General features: G+C 39.7%; 1 protein-coding gene across 1 annotated transcript in view; it reads left to right on the top strand.

Annotated features, from left to right (window-relative positions):
* Positions 1–17,765, top strand: part of IARS1 (isoleucyl-tRNA synthetase 1) — a 108,151-nt gene that overhangs the window by 66,142 nt on the left and 24,244 nt on the right. The window contains exons 18-24 of the mRNA XM_080385403.1: positions 1,046–1,193; positions 3,941–4,061; positions 8,455–8,546; positions 8,913–8,990; positions 9,480–9,601; positions 12,831–12,933; positions 13,155–13,238. Coding sequence (XP_080241529.1) covers positions 1,046–1,193; positions 3,941–4,061; positions 8,455–8,546; positions 8,913–8,990; positions 9,480–9,601; positions 12,831–12,933; positions 13,155–13,238 — 748 coding nt within the window. The remainder of the gene's footprint in view (positions 1–1,045; positions 1,194–3,940; positions 4,062–8,454; positions 8,547–8,912; positions 8,991–9,479; positions 9,602–12,830; positions 12,934–13,154; positions 13,239–17,765) is intronic.

Here is a 17,765-nt window from a genome sequence, read left to right on the forward strand (position 1 = left end):
TAAATTTCTATTGAGAAATGCCGCAATATTTTAAAAAAAAAATACTTAGATTGGTTTTCATATTTGGAAAAGTAAGAGGTGTATCTAAATCAAGTTTGTATTATTTTTTTTATATCCGCAAAAGACCTGGTTTCTTTTTGCGTTAACTTCATAGATACCAGTTTGTCTCCATGCACAGAATATTTGTTTAGGGAAGAAGATGGGATAAAGTATAAAGATGACTTTTTTGCAAACTCCCAGCTGGCAAGGAAGCTGGGGGACACGTCTGTGTCTCTCTGAAATGAGGAACAGTTAGCTTGAGAGAGAGTGACCTGAGGACGATGTCCCCAGGCGGGGTGGAGTCTCTGTGTAGGTGAACCCCCTTGGCTGAGGTGGGCACGGTTCTGTGAGGGGCTGCTTCTGACAGAGGAGTCTGCATCACCTGAACCCTCAGCTTCACGCCTTCAGAGCTGTTTCTGGAGCCAAGGCACATTTGTGTTGGTGGGAGGTATAGCCTTTGTCCTCTTCTGGGGGTGTTTTTCTTGAAAATGTTAATTTCTGCTGTTTTACTTTGGTTTGCCTATTTTGCCTTGCTCCTTAGTCCTGTGTTTGTAATGGGCCCAAAGCTTTTTATAATTGAGGAAGTTAACTAGACTGAGTAGAAGAGTACTGTGTCATTGTCAAGAAATTAAAAATATTGCCGAAACAATAGGTGCCATTCTAAAGATGAGCACCAATTCCATGCCTCCGCTGCTTGTTTTATACTGCAATAGCATCTCAGCATGTGCTATCACTTCAGTTAATTTCTAGAGTAAAAAAGAAAATTTCTATTCAAATTCCTTGTGCAGTATCCTAAAAATAATCCTGTAGCACTAGGAAGTAAATTGTTGTATGTTCAACATGTTATGTGCTTACAATACTGTCTTCCTTCGTCATTGGTGTGCAACTGCTCCCTTGGCTATCTTTCTCCTGCTGTGCAGCTCTCTAGGGTTTACTGTACGTTTAAGTGCGTTTCTACCAGCATATGTAGTTTTAAGCTTTGAACTATGGTGTTCTTATTTTGCAGGTTATACCTGATCAATTCCCCTGTGGTACGAGCAGAAAATCTGAGATTTAAGGAGGAAGGAGTAAGGGATATACTGAAGGATGTCTTCCTGCCCTGGTACAATGCATATCGCTTTCTTGTTCAGAACATTCAGATCCTGCAACATAAGGTACAGATCTCTCGAGCGTGGAAGAGCAAAATGCAAGGGGCTTTGTGCTTTTTCCACTGGTGGAGTGAATTAGCATCGCAGAGAAACTTAGACTGTGACTCTGGAGGTCATCTCATCTTTACCTCCTTGCTCAAAGCAGGGCTGACTTCAGAGTTAGATCAGGTTGTGTATACTCGCTGTTCATTTCAGTGTTGTTTGCTGTTAGTACCCCGTTTTACAAAGCTATAATCGCCCTGCATCTTTTTCTTCTTGACCAAGCTTATATAGACAGGAGGAGTGGAAGGTGGAGGATTGTCGAGTCATAACAGCTATCATTTCTTGGATTAGGGTGCTCTTGATTCCCTTTTATTTCAGATAAATGTGATGCTATTACATTCATACTCTTGAAATTAGAGAACAAGATAGGGACTTAATTTGTGGGGTTAATAAATGCTAAGAAATTCTCTGCTGCTAGTCACCTTGCTGGGAACACCAGTTATAAGCCACATACCACACGTGCTTGAGGGAATCCTTTTGAAGTGGCTGTACTAAGCCTAGGTGGTTTCCTAGTAATTGCCTTATCAGTGTTTGTGTAGTAGCTTGGAGGCAGTAGGTGTCACTCATACTGCTTTGAGTGCTGCTATTTGTTTTTTTGTTTTTTTGGGTTGTTGCTGTTACCTCGTGTCATGTAGCCAGGCATGGCTACATCACAGGAAGGATGCTGTCAGAGAATAGCATCTGGACTGCAAGTTTCTCTGCAGCAAGAACTTTGCTTAATAGCATGCAGATTTAGCACAAATAGAACTGCAAATAAGTAAAGAAAAGACAGTTATTTTCAGTAGCAGCTGCTGTGACAATTTCTTGAGCTAACTCATTTACTGAAACTTTAATTATGAACCTGCATAGAAGTGTTTAACTTGGGAATACTCAATACTGAATACATTAGCCACAGCATGAAGATTGCCTTCTGTAACATGACAGTTCATTTTTTTAAAAAGTTAAATTTAAATACAATTTTTTTTTTAAAAAAAAGGAATGGAAAGGTAAATCATCATGAAAGCAATAATGCTTTAGACTTGTAGATTACATTTGAAGCCTGCTAAAAAATGCTGCGTGAGTGACATGAGTTTCTACACTTCCAGAATAAAAGCAAGATTAAAATTTCTTATGGTAATTTTTTTATTTAAATTAAAGATTTTATGTGTATATTATATAGTTTCTGTTGAAACCAGTTTTAATCTTTCAGCTGAGATTAATGCTAGAAGTTTGCCACTTGTTAGTGCAAAGTTTTATGGGAGAGTGGGAACTAAGCAAAAAAAGGTCAAACCTTGTACTACACATGAAACTACAGTAGCAGCTTAAATCGCAGTGAAGAGCTGTCATTTGAAGCAATAAAGGAAGCTGACTTCAGTAAATAATGCAGTAAATAGCTGACTTAAATGGGCTTATGTTTTTACAACAACCCCTTTTGGGAAGAAAGTCTAGTAACTTCCTAGATCCTAATATTTAGCAGATACTTTCTTAGGATCCCTAGACAGCATTCATCAGACAGACTTTAACGCATTGCCCCAAAAATATACTTGTTTTTCCTGTTTGACCTTTGAATTATCTAAAGTGTGCTTTGCAGCTTTTTGCTGTAATCCCATTAGATCTTGCAAGGTCAGCCAAACTGGAGATGGAAGATCCCAGTGGAAAATCCCAGTGCTTAAGCAGATAGTTTTAGTAATTCAGCAGATGTAATTTTTCTTCATAGAGATAGTGAAACCTTTCCTATGCATCATATTAGGCAAAAGAATGTGCTGTTAGAGGAGATGGTGCTTAAATTAGATTTCATGCGCAGGTTTAAACAACTTGATTGTATTCTGCCTCCTGCAAGAGAGGAACTACAGTCCCAGTGTCCTGGATGCAGTCTTAACAATTTTATGCTTACTGTAATTACCACAGTAACTGTAGTTGGTTAAATGATTGCTGACCTCACACTGGGATTGCTGCACTTCTGCATGAGCAGATGCATTTCTTGCCTGAAAATCTTCTCCTTTTGTACTGTGTAAGTGGATGCATAATTTCTGGGTTGAATAACGCAAACAGATTTTTTTTCATCTAGATCCCAAGGGAACGGAAGGTCCAAAGACTTAAAACCAGATGTTAAATATAGTTTGTAAATCTGGGAAAAAACCCCAACCAACCAAAACCAAGCCCCTGTTTTCTGTCAGTCCTAAAAATGCTCACATGGAAAAGAGTCGGACTGTAGGCACCAACAAGGGTGTCCACCTCTTTTTTTTTTTTTTTTTTTTTTTTTTCCCCAGGTTATCATGTTCTTCTCTGTTCCAATCTGTTGAAATTGTCACATGCTCTTAAAAAGCAATTACATTGTTTATTTGCCCTTACCCCAAATCGAGTTCATCATCATAGATGAAAGTTATGCAAATTCCAGAGTCCTCCCCTGTGTCTGGAAGTTCTGGCGTACGCTGCAGCAGGGCAGAGCGGCTGCGTGCCATCGCGTGCAGTGCTGCCTTTTGCCTGGGTGAAGAGCTGGCCTCCTTTGTAGCTGAAGGTGTGATGTGGTGAGATAGCAGCAGTGGGAGCCAGGTTTTCCTCAGCTACTCCTCTTACATGTGTCTGGAATTTAATGTTCTTTCTTAGGAAACCAGCATAACCCAGTGACGGTGGCGCATTATTGGTGGCTGACAGGTGGTTCGATACAGAGGTTTGAATGTATACCCCTTATGACTTGAAAATGTGTTTTGTGTTTTTTATGTTAACGGTAGGATGAGGGAAGAGAATTCCTCTACAATGAGAACACAGTTAAGGAGAGCAATAACATCATGGATAAATGGATTCTTTCTTTCACCCAGTCGCTCATTCAGTTCTTCAAAGCTGAAATGGCAGGTATGCGTGTGGCGGGGCGGGGGTTTAACCTCAGATTAGAGAGCTAGCCACTTCACCCAGAGATTCCCAGAGTCCACATGAGACTTGCAGTTCAGATAAAAGGAAGGAAATCTTTAACCAGCTACCATCATACATGGAATGCTGCTTTCATGGGTGTTAATGCAGACTTTGCTGTGCTTGTTCGTGAGATTTCAAAACCTGATAAGGCTCTTCTTGTCACGGCTAATGGTATGAGCTCAGTGATACAGCCTGTTGCTGTAATAACATCTTCTGCACTGCTTGGAGTGATTAATAATACTGTAGTAATAACTAAAGGACAGCAGTGAAAAGGAAGGCAAATATAATTTGGGGAAGCTCTAGAAAAAGGGTAAAATGGACGCTGCTCAAGTTAGCTAAATAAAATAATTTTGAGAGGTATGTGAGCACGAGGGATACATTTTCCCCTGCATCGTTCCATGGAGAAGGTTTCTCTAATCACGTTGGGAGTGTGCGCAGAGGGATGGCATAAGATTAGGATATTGCGCAGCTGTAAGAAGACCCTCTCCTTGTTTTTCTTCCTGCATGTTGTCTTTTTTTCATTATCCCATGCCATCCCACGTTATAATAAGACATTATCAGTTGTAAGGAGAAAGTGCCGCCAGTGTCCTCGGAAGTAGTTGGTCTGATCCAGTAAGCTTGCAAACTTGCGGGTAAAGTCACAACAGGATTTGAAGAGGTTTTGGTGCCTTTGAGTATCTAGGTTTCTAGTACCCTTAAAAAAGGTGGCTTTTGCCACTGTAGGAATAAACAAACAACTCCCCACGTGCCTGTGATCTGAAGTTGCCCTTGGAGGAATTTTTAGAAGCCATCTGCAAATGCGCTTGGGCCTAGGGAAGGAAGGTATTTGTGGGGTAATAGGTAATGAAGAAACGGCTAAATGCCAGATCTGAGTTTGAGGACACAGGACAGTCCTCCCCTGCTTCAGTCATCTCTTATATTCCCCTCTCTTAGACTGGCGTGATGTTCACTCTCACCAAGGCCAGTTAGATGAATTTATCTTGCTACAGTAGATAAAGCAGTAATTTTGGTAATAACAAAATTCAGGTGAGGTCATCTAAGAACATTTCATTAAAGGAAGAAAGAATCCTCAAGCTACCAAAACTGGGAGTATGACAAAAGCTGTCTGTTCACACAAATGTGGCTTCTTCATAGAAGCTTTGTCCTTGAAATTTGGTGGTGGTGTGTGTTCAGTTTTGTGTGTTGCCAAACAGAAATATGCAGAGCCTATATAAGTGTACTTGCTGCACGGTAAAGAGGAAAATACATCGAGGGACAGTGGAAAATTAATTTGTGAATGTGTACCTGAGATCTTGGATTAGTGCATGGTTTAAACAGAAATAGTGTTTGTAGGAAGATGAGCGTGGGGGCAGAAACTTGAATTCACTCCTCTGGATTTCTAAGAGGAAGATGAAGCTAATAAAAAGGGATGCGTCAGCTGACATCTTTACAAAGCAAGAAGCTCCCTTCAAGCAGGAGAAGAAAATTCCTGCTGGAAAATGACAATGTAAAGACTTTCAAGACCGTAGTGTTGGTGTTAAATCCTATTGTCGTGTGTTAGATGAACGTAGTGTGATGTGCTCATCAAATGAGCGACATATGTCACTTGGAAGGGATTAATAAATATGATTTTCCCATTTATTTTTCTGCATAAACTCTGAATTCAGTCAGATGATAATGAGACGCAGTAAATGTGTACTGCAACATGATGCTCATGTGCAAATTTTTTTTTTTAAAAAAAACTTGTTTGGATTTTTTTAAAAAGTTTTCTACTTCATATGACTTGAATTGGGAAAAAAGTCAGGAAGAGGCAAGGGAAGATTATAATGGTGACTGATAACCTCAGATGTTAAAGGAGATAAATACACAATACAAGCCTCATTTTAGAACCCAAAATAATAATAATGAAAAAATAATAAATACAGAAGCTGTTGTGGAGGTGGCATGATGTGAGCAAATACAACTGATTGCATTTGCCAGCTAGTGCCGTACAGCTCTGTTACCACAGGATGTATGAAGCCCCCCGTGTCTCTGCTGTGTGTGGAACGTAGCTGAGGCAGTGGTGCTGAGGTGGCATTTGGGCACCATCTGCCAAAGAAATGGTGCGGTCGGTGCCAACGGCTGGTCCTGCTGCTGTGCGCGTGATCCTGTGTGAGGACGTCCGGGCTTGGTGCAGAATGGCAAGGGGACACCGCTGACCAGAAACATGGTGCGATGAGCTTAGGTTCTGCCCAAGCATGTTCTGTCATGGAGCTGCATTTGACACTGATCACTGGCCTCTAGAAAAATGTTTCTGTGAAGTGAAAGTGATGTTAATTCTGCCCCAGTTTCTACTGGTGGCTTGAGTAGCCAGCAGTATTTCAGCCGTAACAGAGTCCCTGCCACTTCGGTATTGACCTCACTTGAATAGACTGAGGGTGGTGGCGGGGAACATAACCTCCATGCGTACTCCAGCTTTGGGATGCTTTGGAGAGCCCAGGAAAGACGTCGGGAAGGTTTAGCAATCCTGTGCTAGCCCTGGCTTGGTGGAGAGCTGCTGGCTTCCTAGAACATAACCGTTCGGAGGAAAGGAGACGCTACCTGTCGGAAGGCAGCATCGTTTCAGTTATTCATGGCAAACTGGCAAAAGTATTGCCATGACATGACACCATGCGTGTGTGTGTGTAAGAGGGTTGTTGCTGTTGTGTGTTGTCCGTGGTTTAACGTGTGCCCCAAGCCGGAGCTGCAGACGTGGTGCCTTCAGGAGCACTGAGTGTAACCGCTGCAGCAGCCGCTGGTGTGGCCAGCTTAGTTTACTTTGATAACAACACTTACGCAAATCAGTTATTTCCTATGGAATAGTGGTATAGTTTCCCCACTAAACCTCATATTTTATGATGAAAAATTCTGGTATTTGGGCCCTTTGACAAATTGGGCAAGTAGTAAGATATTGGGAAGGTATTGTGGAAGGCAGTAGGGCAAACAATGCTTTGTGTTTTAAGGGGGATTAAAATGCTTTTAAGTAGGGAAAAAAAAAAGCCTAACAAGGCTTACTGTTTAAGTGCCCAATAGAAGCAATTATTTTACAAAACAACTTTTCTTCTGAGGACTGAAATGGAAAGAAGCCTCTGTGTGTGTGTGTGTGTGCGCACGTGTTCATGCCCATGCATGCCTTTTTCTTGAGTCATGAAAAAGTAAGATTTCACAATTTGGTTAATGAACTGGCATTAGAGCTGTTGAGGAGAGAAATGCCTGTTTCCAGGCTAACTTGAAACTCTTGTTAAACATCTACTATCCTGAAGGGTGGATTTTTGGAGTTTTTTGTTTTTAACCAGTCTCCTAACTAGATAATGCATAGCTAGAAGTGCCCTGGGGATTTTTTAGGAATACAAATTCCCATGTAAATAAGGTCTTCCTCACCATGGCCTGAATCTTCTGAGCTCTTCCTTTTTAGCTTTAAATACCAGTACTCTGCCTTTAAAAACACTTCTGTTTTAGAAAATGCAGTGAAAGCCGTAGTGGAGCTTTAAAGCAAAGATCCTTTTTATTCAGTAGCTGCTTGATTAATGAAACTGTTTTAGCATAGAGATCAAAAAGCTTTTTGCTTTTAAGGAAGTTGTATACAAGGTTTTCCTTAGAAAACCAAGTCCTGTTTAAGTTCCCTCCCCACCCCACCAGTTCTCTGACAAACAACTGAAATTTTTCCTGGTTGCATAGTGATGCTTGTGGTGACCTCCTTTTTTGCATTGGCAGTCCTCCATGCTTTTAAGTTACACAGAACTTGAAATACAGCTATATTTATCTTACCTCATCAGGCTTGCTGTTACTTTACATTCTTTTAGCCTCCTGTGTTACTTAATTGCAAATTTTTATTATCTTTTTCAGGAGAACTGATTGAAAGTAGGTGTCTCATTTTAAAAGTGGCTAAGAAAAAAGGAAATGTTGGCAGTCATTGATAAAATTTTATTGTATGATTCTACAATAATTTCTGTTAAACTTCTAGTGACTTGGCTGTATTTACAGCATGTGCAAATCTAGGATTTGCGAAATCCTTTGCGATTAATAGTCTCTTATCCACTGTCCTCTTTACAAGTCAGATAAAAGCATAAGGCTTCCATAATGCGTGTTTGTGTAGGATTAGGGAAGCAGTTTGGTGGTAGATGTGTTTGTCTTGAAGCATGAGAATTGATGATGTACAATTTCACAATATGGTTTTAACATAATAGTATGTCTAGTCACTTTTTTGAGCTTACTAATGTATGTGCTTCTGCTCCAGTTTTATGTTTAAAACCAGAGCTACAAATGATACTGTGTTTCTTGAAATGAGAAGCTTGATGCAGTAGGCAGGTACTAACTAGTGTAAACACTTTCCTTCTAGCTTACAGGCTGTACACTGTGGTCCCTCGATTAGTGAAGTTCGTTGATGTTCTGACCAATTGGTACGTTAGAATGAATCGCAGGAGACTGAAGGTAGGTATCGACTTCTGCAGTCTTGTACGGTAAACAAAACCCCAGCGGTCAATGCTAATTTACTGCTTCGTGGTGTTACACACAATCTTTATGCTGCATTTTAAATTATATCAGTTCGTATCTGATAATGGGAATGAAAAGTTAACATTTTTTTCTTCCTCTTTGCTTTATGGGGAGAACCAAACAAATTGTTCAGTAATTCTGTTTCTCTCACTGGATGGGGTTGAGCAAAATTAATTCAGTTTGGGAAACCAGTTTGTTGCCTTAACCTGGGAAATTTTTGGAGTTTATTGAAGTGCAGTTACTGATCCTGAAATTGCAGATGTGTGTGTGTGTTTTTTTTTTCTTGGTGGATTCCTCAAATAGGGTGAGAATGGGACTGAAGACTGCATTATGGCCTTGGAAACCTTGTTTAGTGTCTTGTTCTCCATGTGCAGACTTATGGTAAGGGAATTACAGCCTACTATAATTGATATTACTAAAACTATTTGACATTTTAAATGTAGTTAATCTAAAAACATGCATCTTTGTGTCTAAGTTGACCATAGAAACCGTGGGTACAGAGACTGAATACACAGGGAGAAACCCCAGGTTGTTACTGATTTGTGTAGCACAGTTCATTTTCCACCCCACCTTTTATCTGCCCCATGGTACTATAAAGAAGGTGAGTATCACTTGACTGTGATAAAGAGGCATTATGATTTTCTTATCTGATGCCCAGAAGTAACATGTAAATACTAGGAAGGAGGTGAATTAGTAGTAGCAAAGTTGTCATTAATTTCAGTCTGTGTTTTGAGTAACATCACGGTTCTGCATTCAAGACACTGTGTAAGCATTGGTTTTGCTGAACTGTCCTTATGTGATTCATAAGTATTAGTGATTCCTAATGCACAAACAATAAAGAAAAGATGATGATTGAATGCAACATTACAGGCACCATATACTCCATTTATCACTGAGCTGATGTACCAGAATCTGAAAACACTTATTGATCCAGCCTCGGTTCAGGAAAAGAATACTGAGAGCATCCACTACCTCATGCTTCCCCAAGTGAGGTGAGATGGCTGTGATGTGGCAAAATGGGGGTTTGCTTTGGTGGGTTTTTTGTTTGTTGTGGTTTTTTGGTGGGTTTTTTGGTGGGTTTTTTGTTTGTTGTGGTTTTTTGGTGGGTTTTTTGGGTTTTTTTTGGTGTTTTTTTTTTTTTTTTTTTTGCTTTTCACAGCACAGTGCTCCTTTGCTTACTTGTGTTTAAAACTGTTTTAAAACAAGCTGCTTTAATAATATGAATAGTCTTTTGCCTCAGGAAGGATTTTAGGATGATAGTTAACACATTTTTTTCTATAAGCAAAAAATGTTGAGGTTTTGATTAAGCTCTGGTTTAATGTTAGTCTCTTTGCTGTAGGAGAACATTTCATTAGCGGTACATTTCACACCCCACTCAATGTTGGCTGGAAATTTTGTTTTCCCTCCACGTTTAGGCAGTAGGCTTGTGGTAGGTTAAAGGATTGTAGATGGGAAGAAAACAATTCGGAGGAATGTATGTTCCCAACTCACAGTGCTTTCTTCTTATGTTGGGCAGGGAATATCCTCTTACTCTTAAAAACGTGTGCTGACTGGAAGCTACAATGCCTGCCTATGAAGGGCCCAAAAGGCTCATAAAACTTCCTTGTGGGCCCTGCATTTGCAAGAACATATGCGTCCCCCCGCCTCTAGGCCTTTCTTAGTGACTGCTGATGCCAGATCCCATATGGATTGGAATTACTGTTTTGTGTGGACCACAGAGAGAGCCAGCAGAGTGAGTTCTTCTGGCTTCCGATCAAGAACTCAGACCATTGTCCAGAGATTTCCACTTCCTTGTAAGAGGATAGATCCATCGTGTGAGAGAGTTTTCCAAACAGATCATTTCTTTGGATGCTGATGGGTGAGGATTTTTTGTAAGTGCCAGTGTGTCTCAAAAGGGTTTGGCTCCACGATGGTTGTACTGGACGCATGCCCAAGCTTATCTATAGTATCAACTCAGCACAGGTACAACGCGACAGCTGCAGCTGTTTTGGGTTGGGTTGGGTTTTGGGGGGTGTGTGTGTTTGCTTTTTTGGGTGTTTGGTTGTTTTTTTTTTATCTGGACTAGGGAGACACTAGTGTTACAGTAATTGGTTGCTCACTGGTGCCTCGGTGCTCCGTTAGTGGATTAAGTTAGTGCCTGCGTGGCAGCCTGCTGTCAGCTGAAGAGCGCAGGAGCAGCACGCTTCCCTTGCGCATTGCAGCTCAGCTGCAAACCCCCCAAGGACAAGGGAGCTGCCCTTGATACTTTACATGTTCATTGAAAACTTTAAACTTTCTAGTAATGGTGTTTCTTTTCTGGATACTCTATCCTTTGAGGAAGTTGTATGTTCTTTCTGATAGCTGTAATAGTGACAGTTACTGCAGCAGGGAGTTTGAGATTGACATAATGATAGTGCTGATTTTCTGTTTCCTGGGAAAGTGCTATAAAGAATATGTAATCAAAGAACGCAAACCTCATCGGTGAGCTATCAGAGGTGCTTTTGAGCTCCTGTAGAATGGAGTAATGGAAGGATAGGCAACTAGTTGCATGAACTCAGTTAAGGCATGGGCTTAGCCTGAGTATTTAAAAGTGGCTTAGTCACTTTTTTATTCCTGGTAGTGCTAGCTGACTTGCTGCTGCGTCATGTGAACATCGGTTGTATTTGAGCGGCTTGCACACCTTTCCTTTTTGTCTTGTACTTTCTTTGGATTTTTGTCTGTTAGTAGTTTGTGTAATTTACTGGATCCCCTATGTTTCAGTTGTTCCCTTTGTCAGATAAAAAGGCATGTTTTCAGAGCTAAATTGTTGAAGTTTTAGAGTTTCACCCTGGGTTGCTAAGCACATCACTGCATTTTTCTTAGTTTCCTGATGACTGCATAAGGGTAATATTGTGAGTTAACGATGAGACTTTTTTGATGCAGTTACAGAAAATACTACTTTAACAATATTGTTGGTGTGCACAGCTAAAGCTAAGGGACTTGGCCAGTTTCACAGCTGAACTTGACTCAAAACCTGTGTTACAAACCCACTGAGGTATTACTTGGTCACTTAATGTCTGAACAGATTGGTTGCATGGAATTTTGTGGATGTGCATGCAGCCTTTGAAAGCTGTTCTCATTTTGTGGCTCCACAACATGGTTAAGTAATGGCAAGTAATACTGACATACTGCCACGCTGTACTACATGAATCTTTCTGGGAGCAACATCTCCTGTCTCGCAATTTACACACTTCCCTGGTTTGTGGAAGGGCGTCTTGAAAAACTGGCTTTTGGAAGAACAGAAGCTTCAAAATAGATAGTAACATCCTAATCAAAGCCCTGATGCAGAAGATGGGGATATTTCAGTTGTAGGTTTTGCTCTACCTGTTCTCTTTTTGTGGATGATCCATTTTTTATGCATGGTTTTCATCCCAGGACTTTCACTACTTATATTACAGCAGGCACCTTCATCACCTTCATTAATTTTATTCACAACTGTCCTTTGAACCAGTGGCTCTGGTATTGATATGACACTTGTGTGGTTTTAAAGGAGCTGCTCAATTGATGCAGCAACTCAAGTAATCAAGAAAACCACATTCTTGGAACTGTTGGCTGCTAGTACATTTGAAACAAGATCTGAATGTCAGCTTACTCAAAAAAAACCACAAACCACCACCAACCCCAAACAGCCCAACTCCCCCCAAAGGGCAAAAAAATACCCAAACCCCAAGCCCTGCCTTGCCTCAAAATGGAAGGTGTTAAAATGATGAAGTTGGGAAAAATGATGAAGCCAGGAAAGATGACAAGACTGTCTAAAGCATCAAGCTACAATATTTAGAATTTCTGAAAAAGATTATAAATTGAGATCCAGTGGGTTGGTTGCATTATAGGTATTTCATTGTCATTATAAGTATCCTATTTATAATACCCTTTTGCATCATCCTATGATACTATTAATGTAAATCTTTTTATTGGATATTAATAGAGTATGTAGTATGACTCTTATCATCTCCATCTTTTGAGAGGTGCTAACAAAAGAAGATTTAAAAATAGCTCTGGTGGTGTTTTTATTTTAAGCAAGTTATTTTCTCATCATCCTCTTTATGAAGAGAGAAGAATGAAACTGTTCGTTAATTTTTCAAACTGCCCCAAACAGGGCATAACTAAGTCTTTGCAGGAAATTTCTGAGAAGAGGGTAAAATGCTTTCAGTCGACTCGGGTACACTGAAAATGAAGCAATGTAATATTTCCTTTTTAATCTAGGGAGGATCTCATCGACAAAAAAATTGAAAATGCCGTTTCTTGTTTGCAGTCTGTTATTGAGCTTGGACGAGTAATCAGAGACAGAAAAACCATTCCGGTCAAGGTTAGAACTCTTAACGTCTCTTAACAATACCTTGGGAATGTGCAATAGCTTTGTAACTCTGGGATGAGCCTTGGAAGACTTAATAATTGTTTTGGAATAACATACAGAGTTCAGAAATTATTATTTATCATTTGAAGTAATTTATTGTTGAAGTTCTTTATTTTCAGTTGGAAGAACAAAAGTTTCTGTCTTTTTTTTTTTTTTTTTTCTCTTCTCCCCAGTATCCTTTGAAAGAAGTAGTTGTTATCCATCAGGATCCAGAGGCTCTGGAAAATGTCAGATCTTTAGAGAAATACGTACTTGAGGTAAGAACATCATGAACGTGATGCTTAAATGGATTGTGTGTGTCAGTTACCTAAATAAACAAAACTGCAACCTTCCCTGTTGATGATATTAATAACTCACTAGGTAAAATTAATTTAAAAGAAAATTGTAATGAAAGCAGGTATCAGTGAGTACTGTGTACAGATATAAAGGTAAATGGGTGATGATCCTTAGCTGTAGTCTTGAGAAATTTGAATTACTCAAACTGATCACAAAGGGCTAAGAGGCCAATAGAAATGTTGATTTTCTTGATCAGTGAAAAGAAAAAAATGTTTTCTAAATTAAAATAAGACTTTAGTCAGCTACATGTTGTCAGAGATGGATTGCAAAATTTGTGATCTCCTTCAGTTAAAGGACATAAAAATCAGTTTGACAGTAAGTAGAAGGGTTGATGGAGAGAAGGAGTTCCATGTGAGGGAGAATAGGGGATCAGTCAAGATTTTTGTAGGGTGGTGTTTAGGAAATAAAATGTCAAATAACCGAGATGTTAGGCTGTACAATTTCTTACACTCATCTGCTCCCATATGCCACTGCATTACTCCTTTAGTGTATGTCCATTAGAGAAATGCAGCCTGCCCTACTTATAAATATTTGGATAAAGACTCTATCATTCAAAAGAAAAGTAACTCTTCTTGGTTTTTTGAGCTTAACGTCCTGAAACGGGCTGCACTTTCTGCTTTTAGTCAGTCATGTAAAAATCCATAGTATTTTAAGAAGTGGAATGAAAAAGGAGTTTGTTTGCAAATAAACTTTATTTTTGTTTATAGTATAAGCCTATAAATAACTTCCATACTGCATTTCAGAAGTTGTAGTGAAAGCACAAAGCTTAAAAAAAAGCTTGATTGCTTAAAAATCTGTTAGTAGAGCAGGCTTTTTTTAGTCTTTATGTTCTATTAAATTTTATTACAAATAGACTTCATGTGCATCTTCTTTCACATCTATGATGCACAAGAGAAATCAGAGGAAATAGTGAGAAGGAAGAGTATTTCAGCTACAGTGCTGAATTCCAATGAGCTGCAGTCTTTTTATCCAAGAAGAAAAGCAGGGGGGGAAGCCTCTACACCAGTATGTCTTTGGACTTTTTTCTAGGGGTTGGGGCCTTCAAAATATCTTGCAAACCAGTGGTTCTCGAACAGTAGATCTGTCATGATCGTGCATTTGATATGAGCTATACTGTGTGTAACTTCTCAGCATTAGAGCCTAGGGGCTTTATAATTGCTTCTCTGAATGGGGAGTTAAGAGTAATATCATCCCCGTTGTAGGACTGGAGGCCTTTCAGAACCGCTCTGGAAGGCAGCGAGGGAAGGGGGCAGACTGGTTTAGCAATGCTGTTCTTTCTGAGCAGTCTGAATTTCTTCCTGCAGTAGTCGCTCATCGATAGAGATGATCACTCTTCACCCAGATGTTTCATTCTGTTCCTCGGGGAGATAAGCCAAGACTTCGTCTTTGTAACTGTGTGTGTTCTGGGGAGGAAAGAATTGCATTTTGAACAGCAGCTCTTTGCTAAGAAAGCAGACTCCTAAAGGAGCTGATTTGATGTTGATGTTGGGCAGAATGCATGCATTAGACTTGAATATAAATTGGGGATTACTTTGTGACAATAATTTCGGTGTATTATTTGTCAGTTCAGTCTTTCCCTTATGCAGTCTCATCGCATTTGTGTGTGGCTCTTAACGCAGTGGGGCAGAATACATGCCAGCTTTTCTCTCGGATGAGAACTGAAGGAGTGGTCTTGCAAAACAAAACCGCTGAGGTAATTGTTCAGATGGGCTTTGCCCTTCAAGGCCTCCTGATAAAAATGTTTGAGGAAGGGATGCTAGCCTCAGTGCAAGGTCCTTGTTAGGGAAGTTAAGTACCATGTAGTACAAAAACTAACCACTCCCTCAAAATATCAGCAGCTTAACTGTTACAAGAGATTTCATGTACAAGTGTTAATACAATTTCTGATTGCCTGTGCAGTGCAAGCTTAGCTATCTCATGTCTTGCCCTCTCAAATCTTCCTGTTTGAAACAATCTCTCTTTAAATGAGCAAAAACTAGAAGAAAAAAACCCAATTGAACAGCAATGCAGTTGTACATCTGAACCGTTTATGAAAGACTTCCTTTCCTTCCCTCCCCTGATAATTCCGCATCTGGAGAGGTGAGCCATAGAACATACTTTTCATTTTCCTCTGAAGTCTGCTCCCTTCCTGTATTTTAGGTGCTTGTATCATATATGCTAAGAACAGATTAGTGCTGCAACTTCATTCTGCCTGGTCTACCCCCAGCATACTTTCCAGCTACTGTCATATTAGCGTGCAGCTGCTACGTGTTCAAGTAGTGATCAGGTGGGAAGTGTAGGGATGCTCCGCAGTTCAGGGTGGCTCCTTTCCTTCAGCTCCACCCCCGGCACTGAAGCTTTGGCTCTGACACTGCAGAGGAACTTGCTGCCCTATTTCTGTCTTCAGGAAATGCTTTCCATGCTGTGTCACCTTAGGACCTCTGCACTTCTAAAGTGCTAATATAATAAAGGACTGGTGGGTTTAGGGATGTGTCTTTAGGTTGTGTTTCTCTTTAATGGTCTCTGGATTATTAAATAAAATGTATTTCTACTAATAATTGACCTTTGACCTTCCCATCATCTTTCATTTGTCAGAATCTGTCATTTCCTAGATCAGTTTATGTATGTTCGTGACAGAATCATTTCCAATGGCTTTATTAACACATGCTGGTATTACATGAAGCATGACGTTATGATGCTTTCAATTTAATAGACTTTTTTTTTTCCCTTAAGTGTTTGTAGTCTCTTGCTTTTTCTAAAGCCAGTGAAACAGGTCTTTACAGATAAGGGAGACTGAAGTTCTTTTTCTATTATAGTAACCGCTGGCAGTTCACTATCAAAGGATTTTTTTTCCCTTTGCCTATCCTTGGTAGGGTAAGGATTCTTTCTTCCATTTGATAAGGTGTCTTCAGAGGGTTCTGTAACAGAAGATCTAGTCACATGCTTAAAATGTATCGGAACTTTATTAATTCAAGTTGTCGTTGTCAACACAGCTGCTTTGCCTTGACAAAGGGAACAAAAACCTGCATCTGCCCGAGCAAGATCAACCCACCTCACTTGTGCTGGTGAGAACAGCCATGTCAGTCAAAGAATTCGAGAGGTGACCGAAGCGGTGGAGGACCTCCCTTATTTAATTATATACTACTCCATCCTTTTTCCCAGTCCTAAATATACATCTGAGGAAGGCTTCTAAAACCTTTGCTGGGGGCAGCTTAAGCATGGTCATGGCCCAGTGCATGGGACTTCTACATCAGTGTTGTATGCTTCTTGCTTTTAGTTACTGTGGGACTTCAGATTCCTAAGAATTGAGCACTAAGAGAACTTTAAAAAATCTTAGTTGATTTGTAAGTTGGATTGTAAGGCTTTTCAGTCATGTTAACTAATTGGTTATTTCTCTTAGATTTGCCAGTTACGATGCTTCAATTCAGGATTGCTATTACTGTTAATCGTTTCAATACCTGGATCTTTTCAATGGCCGAATGCTGTGAAATTTAGGTTAATGTCTTATCACACTTTCTTGATCTGAAAACTGGATTTGTGGACTTTACATAATCCAATTTTAAGGGAGATTAAATTATTTCCAAAAAGATAGATGACAAAATTTGCTGTCAGCTTCTACATCAGCAAAAGGTAATAAAGGAACTTAACAATTTGATAAATTATTACACAATCAGATTGTGCATAGGTATGTTATAATCTCTATTCATTTGCTACTGCAGACAAAGTTAAGGTGTGTCTTACAGGGAGATGAGTTACAGCAAACTCAAATATTTTTATGGAAGCACAAATAGAAAATATTGTCTGTTATATTTTTATTATGTATCTTAAAATTCAACAAGCTGATGCTGAAGCTTAGTGTGTGTTTCAGTGTATTACATAGCAATCAATCTAGTTGTTTACTAGGGTGGTTCGGAGCTGAAGAGGTCAGTGGATACAGGCAGACTGGGTAGTATCACTCGGGCTGTGTTTGCAGCTTTGTTCAACTTCCTACATCTTCAGAGCTTTAGAACCTTTAGTTGCTGCCAGAAGTGTGTTTCTAGTAAATTTGCAGGTGCCAGAGGTAAGTTGTAAGAAAAAAGACACCATTTAATTTCATGCAGTTGCTGGCTAAAGTTTGAAAAATACGCTTGGCAATACTTGGAAAATTTCATTCATCGCCTTTTCAGAAGTAGCCGTCGTCCTTGATCTGTGGTCTTACTCTCTCCGCATCAGAACATAGCAAATCATTTTAATAAATGGATTCTGATGTTAGAACTGTCCAGAGTATAGAGTTGTTATGCAAAAATAGCCTAGCTCACAAAATGAAATAAATCCAGAAGACTTTTAGCAACTGAACGCATTTGCATTTTATTCATTAGTATTTGAGGCCTTTTACAAGCCCAGTTCAGAACTTCTCTTCCTGTCTACTCCCAGTGATAAGTTCTATCAGAGTAAATTTTACTCTGTGCACAACCAGGATCTTATTTGCA

The sequence above is a fragment of the Falco punctatus genome, assembly GCF_963210335.1.
Source record: "Falco punctatus genome assembly, chromosome: 4".
NCBI classification, from domain to species: domain Eukaryota; kingdom Metazoa; phylum Chordata; class Aves; order Falconiformes; family Falconidae; genus Falco; species Falco punctatus.